The sequence below is a fragment of the Aulonocara stuartgranti genome, assembly GCF_965226115.1.
Source record: "Aulonocara stuartgranti genome assembly, chromosome: 16".
NCBI lineage: Eukaryota > Metazoa > Chordata > Actinopteri > Cichliformes > Cichlidae > Aulonocara > Aulonocara stuartgranti.
Window position 1 is genome coordinate 19,505,047 of NC_138952.1, and position 13,195 is coordinate 19,518,241.

The 13,195-nt window shown below is 38.5% G+C and overlaps 1 protein-coding gene across 8 annotated transcripts in view; it reads right to left on the reverse strand.

Moving 5' to 3' along the window:
* LOC309690647 (nectin-4-like) overlaps nt 1–13,195 on the reverse strand; it is a 138,455-nt gene that overhangs the window by 65,505 nt on the left and 59,755 nt on the right. For all 8 annotated transcript variants that reach the window (XM_082507845.1, XM_082507841.1, XM_082507839.1 and 5 more), the window contains exon 6: nt 11,452–11,754. In XM_082507845.1, coding sequence (XP_082363971.1) covers nt 11,452–11,754 — 303 coding nt within the window. The remainder of the gene's footprint in view (nt 1–11,451; nt 11,755–13,195) is intronic.

Consider the following 13,195-nt stretch of genomic DNA (forward strand, 5'->3'; position numbering starts at 1 on the left):
CTCCAAGAACTGTATAATTATAAATCTGAGCGTGGTGAAAGTCGGGCAGCACGCTAACGTCTTTTGTCCACTCTGTGTGCTCGTAAGGGTCTGACCCTTTCACTCCTTTGATTTTTTCCTCGTATCTCTTCTTTGTCTTTTCGTCAAGTCTGTCTTTGTACGGACCGGTGTTGTGCCAAAAAGTGATTGTCTGCCAAAAACTGATTTCCGGTATTTGCCAAAAAACTGATTGCTCGTATTTAAACTGCTATAAGTAACTTGTTGGGCTATAATATGTGAAACATATGTCAAATGCATCCCTCATGGATGACATAAAGTCATCTTGAGCCACAAACAACATTCGTGTAACAAGGTAGAAGTCGCAATCAGTTTTTGGCAGTGACTTTTATATAACCTTTATTTATGCAGTTAAAAAAAATCTTATTAACATTAAAAATGTCTTTTGTAAGAGTAAGTTGGCCAAGAGGACGGAAGAAATGGCAGCAAATATTACAATAGTTCAATAAAAATATTTGAAGTGGGGATAAAGGAGCGGATTGGTTATAATGTAAGTACAATAACACAGAGTTGTAAAGATACTTGAAAAACAGATAATTTTTTAATTCTATATATAACCTCTTTGTAAACCCTGTTCACCGAAGTCTATTTACGAACATACATAAAGATATTACACATAAAAAACACACAGAAACATTGGAAATCAGTTTTTGGCAGACAATCACTTTTTGGCACAACACCGGCATTGTTCTCCTTTTGTTTTGTACATTCCTTTTTTGTACGGCAAAGAAAAAACAAGAAGGTATTGGAACCGGAGACTGAACGTTTTGCGGTGCTGCAAATGCTTGCATTTGATGCGGTACTTGGATTGTTTTGCCACGAGTTCCCGGCATGCAATGCGCGAAAATCACGTGATTGCTAAACAAGGGGGAGGGTGCATCCGGCCTCCTTGGCTGTAATTGGTCCAGCCCAGAGTCAATCATGACCAATTGGCCAATCCAACACCTTTCATTATATACACCCTAAAAATAAAAAAAATTTTAAAAAAAATCCATCGGCCCATAAAAACAAAAAATCGCCAGCGGCCCACCGGGCAAATGCCCGGTATGCCCGATGGCCAGTCCAGCTATGTTGCCCGTATTTAAACTGTTATAAATGACTTGTTATCCTATAATCTGTGAAGCATATCTCAAACATATTTCTCATGAATGATATAAAGCCAGTTTGAGCCACAGACAGACGGTAGAAGCTCCAGTCAGTTTTTGGCAAAGTGACTTTTGTATCTCCTTTATTTATCCAGCTGAAAAGTCTAAAAATGTCTTAAAAAAAGACAGCTCTGGCCAATTGGGCAGCAGACAAATAAATATAATAGTTCTATAAAGATAATGTATGTGGCCAAAACACACTGGATGATTTTATGTAGGCACAATAATCCAGAGTCATAAAGTTATTTGCAAAACTGGCGTTTTCTTTATTTTATATATATCCCCTTTCATAAATTCTGTTGACTATAGTCTATTTACTAATATAGTAAAGACATTACACTTTACCTCGCAGAACAGAATTTAGTGGAGGAGATGAAATTGTTGGAAAGCAGGACATTTGTGGATGTTTTTTTTTTTATCTTTAAAAAAAAAAACTCAGTCTGCATCCTGCACTCAATCGTTACATTTTCTATAAGAAACAATGAAGTGAATTCGAGCCCTCACCTGCTCCCTAACACGAACAAAAAAAAGACAGTTTGTGGCCTAACTGGTGCAGACAACTGGGGAACTGAAATATAAAGTAGAAAAGGGGTAGTTTGTTAGTCAGTGAGGAGAAAGCTGTTAAATTAAAGGTTTAAATAATATGTCGTCAAAGTAGCACTTCCCTTTGTGTCTAGGTTGGGTACAGCTTCCAGAAATGAAATTGAATAATTTGCTCGGATTATATTTTTGCTTGCGGATGTTATGACATGAATATAATTCCATAGGGCAACAACAGATGAGAAATTAACTTCAATATCGATTAACTGGATATTATAAACTTAAATACTTCCATCGTTACCCAGAAGGAAGGACTGTAGGGAGCAAAATTAGTATTTTTATTATTTTTACTTATATTTATCACCATGGTATGTGCATCACTGAATAACACATCACAGTAAAGATCTCAACTTAGCTTTCCAGACTTTCTTCTAATAAGCAGATGTGGAAACAAGCAATTATAAAATTACAATGACTACATGTTCAATACTGCTGCAAGCACTTTCAACTGCTGATGAAAGCAGTTTAAGCTGTTGGTGGAAACACAAGTACAGATTTCAAACTGTACCTACACCTGTTCTTCAGGTCTGTCGGTGGAGCCGTTTATTCTTTTCTTCCACAGCTGTCAGATTGCTGAGGCAGACAATTCAGAAGATTTGTTTAAATTTACATTTAATTTCAAATCTTTAAAGATGTTTTATATAAAATAATTTAGTATTCAACACACAATGAAAAAGATCAGTTTTATTCCTGAGCTGCTTATTTTATTTAAGAGCAATGTTTTTAAAAGTTTTTGTAAAAATAAATATATCTTCAGTATTTTCATAACAGACAGTTTTACATTAAATAAATTAATTAGTACAAGAATATTTTGAGACATATTTAACTTTGAGTGAAACAAAAGAGGACCTGCTGTTGTTCTTGTTGTTGTTGTTGTCCATGTTCTTGTTGCTCATAATTTGCTGTTCAAAAAAATAAAATATAAAAGAATGACACAGTATGTACAGTTAGGCCTTCACAAGTTATTCACAATTATGTAACAGTACAATAACATTTTTGTTAATAAAATCAATGAATAATTGTCATGAATGATTATTATCTCAAAATAAATCAAAATAACTGATTATCATGTTGGCCATGATCATGTAGAAACACTGACCCCAGTATATGAAATTGAATTTTGTTAGTAGAATTAAATGTTGAGCTATTCCAAATGTTTTATACATTCAGTTTTTTTAAACATAATTTTGATGCTGGAAAATTTTGTTTGATCTGTACATAGAATATTGCTTATGAATATCCCTTTTATTTCTCCTTCCTGGATGAAGTCAAGTCTATTGTACTTAGCTAAGTAGTGCACTTTGTTTTTACAGAATGTATCAACTTCTTAGAGTTTCTTTGACAACATCTGCAACTTCCAAACAACTTTCAGATTGCAAATGCCACACGTAGATTCCTCTCCATACTTTCTACCTGTTAAATTTATGAAGAAATAACCCAGAAACAGTCCAAACAGCTTTTGAGAAAATTGCTGAAAGAATTTGGAGCGCCTCAAAATAAAGACTGCATAAAAAATAAAACATATTTTTTCAAAATTTTTGAACTGAAGAGTTTTCAATTTGAATAACTGCATATGCTTTGACATCAGAGGAATAACATATAATTCTGCATATTAGTTACGTGCAAGTTAATGTTTGACGTACCTTTGAAGTTTATAAAAGTACCATACTGCATCCCCAACAACATTCAAGGAAAGCAAAACACCAAATAACGCCCAAGCAGCAGCGGATGCTGCTACAGAGACAAAATAATGAAGAATATTATTAACATTAACATATTATTCATTCTCATTTTTGCACTATTTAGTTTTATAATTCACATTTAGGTGATTCAGGCACTTTTCAAACAACATGTACCCAACACAAACCAAACATAGCAGACCACAAAGAACACAATTCACAGACCAGCTTGGTTGGAGCCAAATAAATGCCTCTGGTGCTTTTTGCCGGTGGTAATTGTGCTACTACTGTGAAAAACAAAGAAAGTGGGAAGGTGAAAGGTGTGTTGGAGTGAGAGAGAAGGTAAGGCAGAAGTGGGGGAGACAGTGGGTATTCATGTAGGTGAAGGGAACACATGTTGAAGTGTTTAGTAGGTACGGCGTTGAGAAGAGAATTGTAGAAGGACAGATGGTAGTAGACAGAAGCGGTCCTAGCCTGCTTGGTGCCCTTGGCGAACACTCCCCTCCCCCCTCTTGTGGAGTCTTGCCTGGTGTAGTAGACCCCAGTCTGTCTCTGTCTCTCTCTGTCTCTCTCTCTCTCATATATAACAACTTTGTTGTACTGACAAGTTCTGAAGCATGAAAGTAAATGAGATAAGTTGATATGACTGTGAAATGAACCTATCACAAGCTGGGACCTGCTCTGAGTTTCAAATGGTGGAACTGGTGTGACACAACCACTTCTTTAAGCTTAAAAGATCAAATAGCATATCAGAAAGACACAACGTCCTCAAAAGGTCAAATCTAAAAATCAGAAACAAATTCACTGCACAGCTAAATCTAAGCTGACCTCACCTGATGCCACATGCACATAGAGCTGACCATATTTTTTTCCATATCTGTTAGATGCTTCACACTTTAGATCAGAGGTCAGACTCAGCAGTTGTAGCTTTGCACCATCTGCTTTGACACCAGGCTGTGGCAAAAGCTGGCCAGATCTGGAAAAATATGAAAGAGCTTCAGTTATTAGCTTTTTGAGCTAACCATTTGCTTACGCACACCAAGACGATGTATTCTTTAATTTCAACCTACTTTGCATAGCCCAGGTAACTCACATGTTTACAGTCTTCTATATAAGTTCATAACTTAAGAGTATTAAATATGAAACAAATTCTTCAGTTAGACCTTTTCAAGTCTTTTCAACGCAGAAGAGCTTGCTCCCCAATCCTTCCCAGCTACACACCTCATAACATTAATAACTTTTTTGCATTTGGTTTCAATCTGGTCAATATGCTCGAATCACCATTCATTTCCTGCACGATCTTCTTCTTCTTCTTCTACCATTTTAACGGCAGCTTGCATCCATAGATGTTGCATTACTGCTACCCCCTGGAGTTTACTTATATCACATCTAACTCTTTAAATCCTCTTAAATAATCCTGTATTTCTCAGAAACTGAAGAACCACTCCTTTCCTTTCTTGACATCCTAACCAATCAACCGCCTTTTCAAATTTGAATTCCCCCGTATTTCCCATTTCTACCCTCATCATTCTCCTATAGTTACCATATCTCCTGCACTTAATAAAAACATGTTCAACCGTTTCCATAACACCACACCATTTACATAACCCCTCAATTGTTTCCCCATCCTTAAACGACCATTCAGGCAACAATGCCCTGTTTTTATTCTACTCATATAACAATCTCCTCCTGCCTATTCATTCCTTTATTTCTTTTTACTTCTACTGTATTTTGTACCCAGTAAAATTGTCTCCCTCTAGTTTCATCATTCCATTTTCCATAACTTCTTACTTTCTTTCCAAACTATACACTTTCCTTCAGATTTAGATAATGGTATCTGAACATCTACGTCTACTCTTTTAATAACTTTAGCCATCTTATCCGCTCTTTCATTAACCATATCGCCTTTATAACTGGCATCAACGTTATTACTACACTTTTGCCCTGTTCACACACTCTGTGGTGAGCAAACATAACTTCATACAGAATGTTCTGATCATTACTTGTATTCACATTTTCAATCCTTAACACAGCTGACAATGAATCACTGCATATTATTACTTTTGCAATTCTGCTGTCTTCCACCCATTCTAATGCCATCAATATCGCATATAGCTCTACTGCATATATACTCAGAAAGTTTATGTTCTTTTCCCAAACTTGATATTTAATTCTGGAACTACCAGTTGCTTCACTTTCTGGATCTTTCAATCCATCTTTGTACACCTGCACATAGCCACTGTACTTGCCCTCGAATTTACTGTAAAATTCTTGACAAAGATCTGTTGTGACTTTTGATATCCACATATGTTCTATCTACTTGGACAATCCCATGTCCAAGTGGGCCTTAAAGGCCATACCACTGTCTGGCTGAATTATTTGTCATATACCTTAAATGCTCTTGCTCGATCATCCCCAACCCATCCAATACTATTATTGAACTCCTTCCCTCTTTCTCCACAATGTTCCAACACCTTCTTTACAGGATGATTCTCATTGGGACCTTTCAAAGAACCCAATAGTTAACCATTAACTGCTGCCTTCTAATATGCAGTGGCTTTTCTACTGCTTCCACCTGAAGAGCACATCCCACCCATCACCTTCACTCAATACCAGGTTGAGATGCAAATGAGGAGACTTCACTCAGGCAAGTCTGCTGGACCAGACGGAGTGAGTCCCCTTGTCCTCAAGGCCTGTGCCCCCCAGCTGTGTGGAGTCTTTCATAAACTGTTTATGCTGAGTCTGAGTCTGCAGAGGGTCCCGGTGATGTGGAAGACATCATGCCTCGTCCCTGTACCAAAGACGCCACGTCCCAGTGGCCCCCAGGATTACAGGCCCGTGGCACTGACCTCCCACATCATGAAGACCCTGGAAAGGCTCATCCTGGACCAGCTGCGACCCATAGTAAGACCACATCTGGATCCCCTTCAGTTCGCTTATCAGCCTCGTCTCGGAACAGAGGACGCCATCATCTACCTGCTCAATCGTGTCTACACCCATCTGGACCAGCCGGCGAGCACTGTGAGGGTCATGTTTTTTGACTTTTCCAGTGCTTTCAACACCATCAGGCCGACCCTCCTGGGTGATAAGTTAGCAGCGATGCAGGTGGATGCTTCTCTGGTGTCCTGGATTGTTGATTACCTGACAGGAAGACCACAATATGTACGTCTCCCACAGTGTGTGTCTGACAAGGTGATTAGCAACACAGGGGCACCACAGGGGACTGTCCTCTCCCCCTTCCTCTTCACCCTCTACACCACAGACTTCAGCCACTGCACAGAGACCTGCCATCTTCAGAAGTTTTCTGATGACTCTGCGGTGGTTGGATGCATCAGCAGGGATGATGAGACAGAGTACCGGGCTGTGGTCGACTCCTTTGTCACGTGGTGTGAGCAGAATCATCTGCAGCTCAACGTGGCAAAGACCAAGGAACTGATCGTGGACTTCAGGAAGACCAGGAAACACTTGACCCCTGTTTCAATCCAGGGGGTCAGTGTTGACATTGTGGAGGACTATAAATACCTTGGAGTACACATTGACAATAAACTGGACTGGGCTAAAAACACCACAGCACTTTACAGGAAGGGCCAGAGTCGTCTCTATTTTTTGAGGCGACTGAGGTCCTTCAACATCTGCCAGAAAATGCTGAGGATTTTCTATGAGTCTGTTGTGGCCAGTGCGATCCTCTATGCTGTTGCATGCTGGGGGAGCAGGCTGAGGGTCGCAGATGCCAACAGACTTAATAAACTGATCCGTAAGGCCAGCAATGTTGTGGGGATGGAGCTGGACTCCCTCAAGGTGGTGTCGGAGAGGCGGATGCTGTCCAAGATAAAGACAATGTTGGATAACACCTCCCACCCACTCCATGACATGTTGGTCAGTCACAGGAGCTCGTTCAGTGAGAGACTGAGATTACCGAAAAGCACCACTGAACGACACAGGAAATCTTTCCTGCCTGTGGCCATCTCCCTGTACAACGCATCCACTTAACACACTGTTTGCTGCTACAGCTACACATGTTTCTTTTCCAAATATTTATTTATAAGTGACTTATGTATGTATGTATGTATATATATGTATATATTGTACTATTCTTAGTTAGCGTATTGTCTGTCTTGTCTTAATGTTGGTTTAAAATGGAGCACTGTAACAAAAAATAATTTCCCCCAGGGATCAATAAAGTATTCTGATTCTGATTCTGATTCTGATTCATACTGGCGTTGTTTCATCCGCCCCTTAACAAATCCACAACACATGAGCTTGGATAACATCCAGCTTCTTTAACCAAGTTTTAGCCGCTGCCCCATACACCACACATCCATAATCAATCCTTGATCGAATTAATATGACACAGATACTTTTAAGTGCATTAAAATTGGCACCCTATGACAACCCTGCTAAACACCTCATGATATTAAGAACCTTTTTACTTTTCTCCACAATGTGCTCTCTAGTTTTTCAAGTTAACTTCCTATCAAAAACTACTCCCAAAAAAACAAAAGCTCTCCACCCTTTCTAACCCTTCCCCATACAAGAACAACTGTATATCTTTACCCTATTTTTCTATTTGTGAAAAACATGACTTTAGTTTTCTCAACAGAAATTTTAAACCCCACTCCATTCCCCACTTATCTATCCCCTCTTGAATTTTTCATAACTAGATGGTCAACATTCCTCCCCCTTACCCAAGTCACTCCATCATCAGCGAGAAGTCATTTACCAAAACTATCAGATATCTCTTTAAAAATATCATTAATCATAACCGAAAACAATGTTGGACTTACGACACTTCTCTGCAGGGTTCCATTTTCTGTTTTGCATGGCTCTGACACATGTGTCCCTAGCTTAACTGTTCTCCCACAAAAGAAATCCTTTATCCAGTTAAACTTTCGTCCTCCTATTCCTAAACCAAACAATTTAATCATCAAACCCTCTCTCCAGAGCATATCATATGCCTTTTCTAAGTCATAGAACACAGCCACCACCACTTCTTTATTAATCTGTGCATTCCTAATTTCATCCTTCAGACATAAAACCAGATCCATAACTCCTCTTCCCCTACGAAAGCCACTTTGGTACAATGCTAACATATTGCTTGACTCTAAGGAGTGAACCTACCTCTCATTCACCATCCTTTTCATCACTTTACTCACATTAGAAGTCAGAGCAATGGACCTATAATTCCCAGGATCACCATGGTCCTTCCCAGGTTTCTTTACTGGCATAATTATTGCTTCACTCCCCCACAGCAAGTGATATGCATTAAAATCTCCACACCATATAATATCTCCTTTCATACCCATTTCTTCCAGCTTACTTGTTTCCAGCTTTTTACAAGGATTGTAGAAATTAATAATCCTCATCACCTTCCTTCCCAACCATACCTCAACCCCAACGTACTCGAACTCCCCCTTCCTTCCAATTTTCCTATATGGTATCCCTTCCTTAATCAATGTCAGACACCCCCCTCCATTCCCCTCTTCCCTATCATACCTAAAGTCCAAACAAGGTTTTAATCATGTTTCCTGAACACAGATTATTTCAGGCTTTTCTATTTGATCATAAAGAAACTGCTTAAAATCGTGACCATTTGTTAAAAGACTCCTTGATTTCGACTGCAAGATTAAGATGGTTACAAGAAAAGTTAACCACCACACCTCCTGGTTCACCTGACAACTAAGCTCGCCTCTAATATCTTCCCATCTGATATTCTTCATGTCTAAACTATGACATGCTGCTTTAACAATAATCTGAATCCTCGCTGTTTTTGACTTTACATCTGACGTTGCATTTATTACCCCCGCGATGAATGTCACCATCTTCTTCTTCTCTTCCTCCATTTTCCTTTCTACCATCTCCATAACCTTGTCCAGCCTCTCTTTCTTTCTTTTTTACATGCTTCTACATACTGTATGTTTCTTTTTGCACAACTTTTTCCACAACTCTCCTCTTTGGAACAAAGAGTTGTTTCATCACTTCACACCCCCAAAAAGCAACACTATGTTCTCCACCGCAACTACAACATTATGGCTTAACTCCCACGCCACACTTCCCATACTCATGGTCTGCAGAAAACTGAGCACACCTTCTCTTCCTTTTATACACCTTGGCAATATGTCTAAATTTGTGGCAATTAAAACATCTCAGTGGCTTGGGTACAAATTCCCTCACACCGAATCTTACAAACGCTCCTTGGTCATTCCCCTTACCCCTTTAGCCTCACCATTTCTTAACTTTAAGTTCTCCACCAGGTCCTGCATACTTACAGTTACCTGTACTCCCACAATGACTCCTTTACTTCCATTGACTCCCTTTTCCCCAACCCTTGCAGTATTTTTCACTTTAACTATACACACCCCATCAGTTTCACTTCCAAATTACAGCCAATCAGTAGATTACCATCTCTGAGTAACTTAGCATACTTAATTTCTCCCACTTGTGCTCTAAGCACTCTTGGCAACTTAAGTAGATCCATTCTCTTTATTCCCTCCTCCTCAAACCTCAAACCACCTCTCCCCTTTACCTTCACTATCAGATCCTTCCGAACTACCCTCACTTCTCTTTTTCCTTTTCCTTTCACTAGCCCTGTCCCTCTTCCTGCCCCTTCCCAACTTTCTCCCAATGATTTTCTTCACACTGCCCGCCAACCTCCTCCTCTTCACTATCATCCATGTGTTTCATGTTATACAGTGCTCAATCCAATACCTCTCTTTCTCTCCTATGACTTTTTTTTTTTTTTACTGTACTGAAATAAATATTTCAACTGAAATGATTATTCAAACTATTTTATCTGCTCCAGGTAAATTTTGCATTCGGGTTGGCTTCTGTCACACACTCAAACGAGTCCTCGGAAATCTTCTTAATGTTCACTTCTGTGGGAGAAACTGAGAAAAGACAAAGAAACACACGTGTTAATCCTGAAGTTGGAAAATATTAAATCATATCACTATAATGTTTCAAATTTGCCTGAATCTTGTCAAAGCCACTGTTTTAGTTACTTTTCATTTAGTTTCAGGGAGCGATTCTTTCATATGCTTTCAAGGTTGTCACCAGATCACCCACAAACCTTTTCCTCATCTGCTATTCTCTGTGCACACCATGGATCTTATGACTGAGGGAGATGAATGAAGCCCAATGAAGTAATTTTGAAGCTTGATAAATTAATTTGAAACAGCCTTTACGTCTTGACGTGGTGTTTAGTCATGTTGGAAGTAGAAGGTCAAAAATGAATAAATAGATCCAGATTAGAAACATTCTATTCTGCAAGATAGGCTGTGTTACTCAAATCATAGTTGAGTGGTGCTTCTATTTCACTACGCTTACCCTGGATTGTTGGATTACCTTGGACTGCATTCCACTGAGAAATGACTGAATATCAAGAAATACTCTTACTGACACTTTAGCTCAGCTGAACAAAGCTTATCTGAGTTTTCTGGGTATGTTGACCTCAATGGGCATCGCTAATTCCACGCTGCTTTCAAGAATCCAAAAATAACTCCAACAGTAATGCTCTTTGCAGTTGAAACTGTTCAATTTATCTCATGTTTCTATTTAGTCGGTTTTGAGAAAAAGGAGCTATTACAAGCACAATTCCCCAGACCACAAACAACTAAGTGTTTTGAACAACTTAATTCATGTATCAATATATAATGTATATATTGCACACAAGCATTGCAGATAATGTATTGTCACTTGTCAGCAAATGAAGGAACACATCACCGCCTGAATTAAAGAGAAATAGTTTCATCCAGATTTCCTCCCTTACCAAATGTCTGTCATGCTAAACATGGAGGCTAAAACGAAAAACTCTTCATTAAACATTTATTGCTAACTATTGCTGCTGATTTTAATTCTTAGTGTGTCCGTGTATCTTTTTCATATTTGATTTAATGATTAAAATAATAAAATATTTAAAATCGACAGACGAAAAAGAAGACAAATAATAAACTACATGAGCAGCTGATACTCACAGTAGACCTGTATGGTGAAGGGCAGGGTTTCTTCTTTAGACAGGGAGTCACCGCTGATGACACACTGGACCTGGTGACCGTTAATCTCTCTCGTAGGTACGCCAAACAGAGAGCTGACTGTGGTAGTTGTATCGTTGTCATACTGTGTGGAGTTTGTTGTTGTCCTCACTTTGTCTCCCAAAGCACCAGTGAGCCACCTCACCTCTGCAGTAGGCTTCGATCCAGCAGCCGTGCAGGTAGCAAATAAAACCTCTTCTGTGCCCAAAGTGGGAAGATTGTCCTTGATGTTTGTGAAAGGAGGCACTAGGAGAGTTACAGCAATAAAATAAATCAACATGCATGGTGAAAGGATGCTGAAAGTAACTCTGTCTCTGTCTCACACACAAACATTTAGAATATTTTAAATAAAAAATGAAAAAAAGTTTTTATACCAAGCAAGTTCAGAGGTATCTCAGTTTTCTGATTTCCACTGGGAAAAAAGGTGAAGATGCATGTGTAGCTGCCTTCATCCTTCAGGGTAACATTGGATAACTGGATTTAAATCGAGCATCTTCTCCATTGACAAATTGTGGACCCTCTCTGGGTAGGACAGTTAGGAAATTGTCATTGCAAGGTTTTTCTCTCGTCTTCCTCTACCAGGAAATCTGTGTCAGGTCATCATCGGTATCAGTGACATGACACAGTAAGATAGTGGTGCCTCTTTGAACTGCTGTTACACTTCCACCGATCATCTGGAGAGCTGTAAAGAGCATGAAACACTATTACTATTAGCTGAGATATGAATGCAACAATAAATGATAAAATATGTCTTAAGTATAATGTATCATGTTATAATGTCTTTTTTTAATCATCATCATTAAGAAAAGGTGAGTGAAAATTTGGTGATTTTTATCTTTCGCTTTGAGATTTTTTTGAGACATTTAGGTTCAAAACATTGTGTCAGATTTAAGCGTGCGAAAATGGCCTGAAAGTGTGTCAAGAGACCGTTTTTGAAAAATCTATATCTTAAAGTGTTTGATATGTTTATGCCATTCAACAAAGGTGGTTCTAGAAATTTGTTGATTTGAGTTGGAATGACCCAGAAGCAAAAATACACCTCTATTATCTTGGATGATTTCAAAGATACACTTAGTTCTAGGAGAACCAGTTCACTTAAAATGAAAAAGATTAAAATTTTGGTAATGGCACCACTGGCAAAGCAAAATCTCATGTATCTGCTAAAACTAAATTTGATTGATTGGCTATAAAATGTATAAAACGATTGAGCTTCACTAAAACAGCCTGTCTGTTGGGGTCAGAATTGCTTCTAGATTGTAGGGGATCAAATACCTTTCTCACTCAATAACATGCCAATCGATTTATAACTTTTATCTAATGTTTTTCTAGATTTTTTGGATGGCATTCAGTCTCTCTCCAATAAAATGAAACTACAATAAAAATTAGAGAGTACCCATTTCTTCGTAAATGAGGAAATTAAAAAATTCAACACGGATCAAATATTAATTACACTCACCTGTAGATATAGTGTCTGTCTTATTAGAACCATACCAGAAACCGAACTAAACAGAAACTGTAACAAGCTGATAATAAACTATAACAAAGACATACAAAATAAATAAATAAATAAAAATCATCACCATCTCCTCATGTTGAAAATATATAAAGAGATTTGCCACAGTCTCGCGTGCAAATGGTGTTCCTCGATCTACAGCTTTGCACTGACTGATTTTCCCAGAATGCTCAG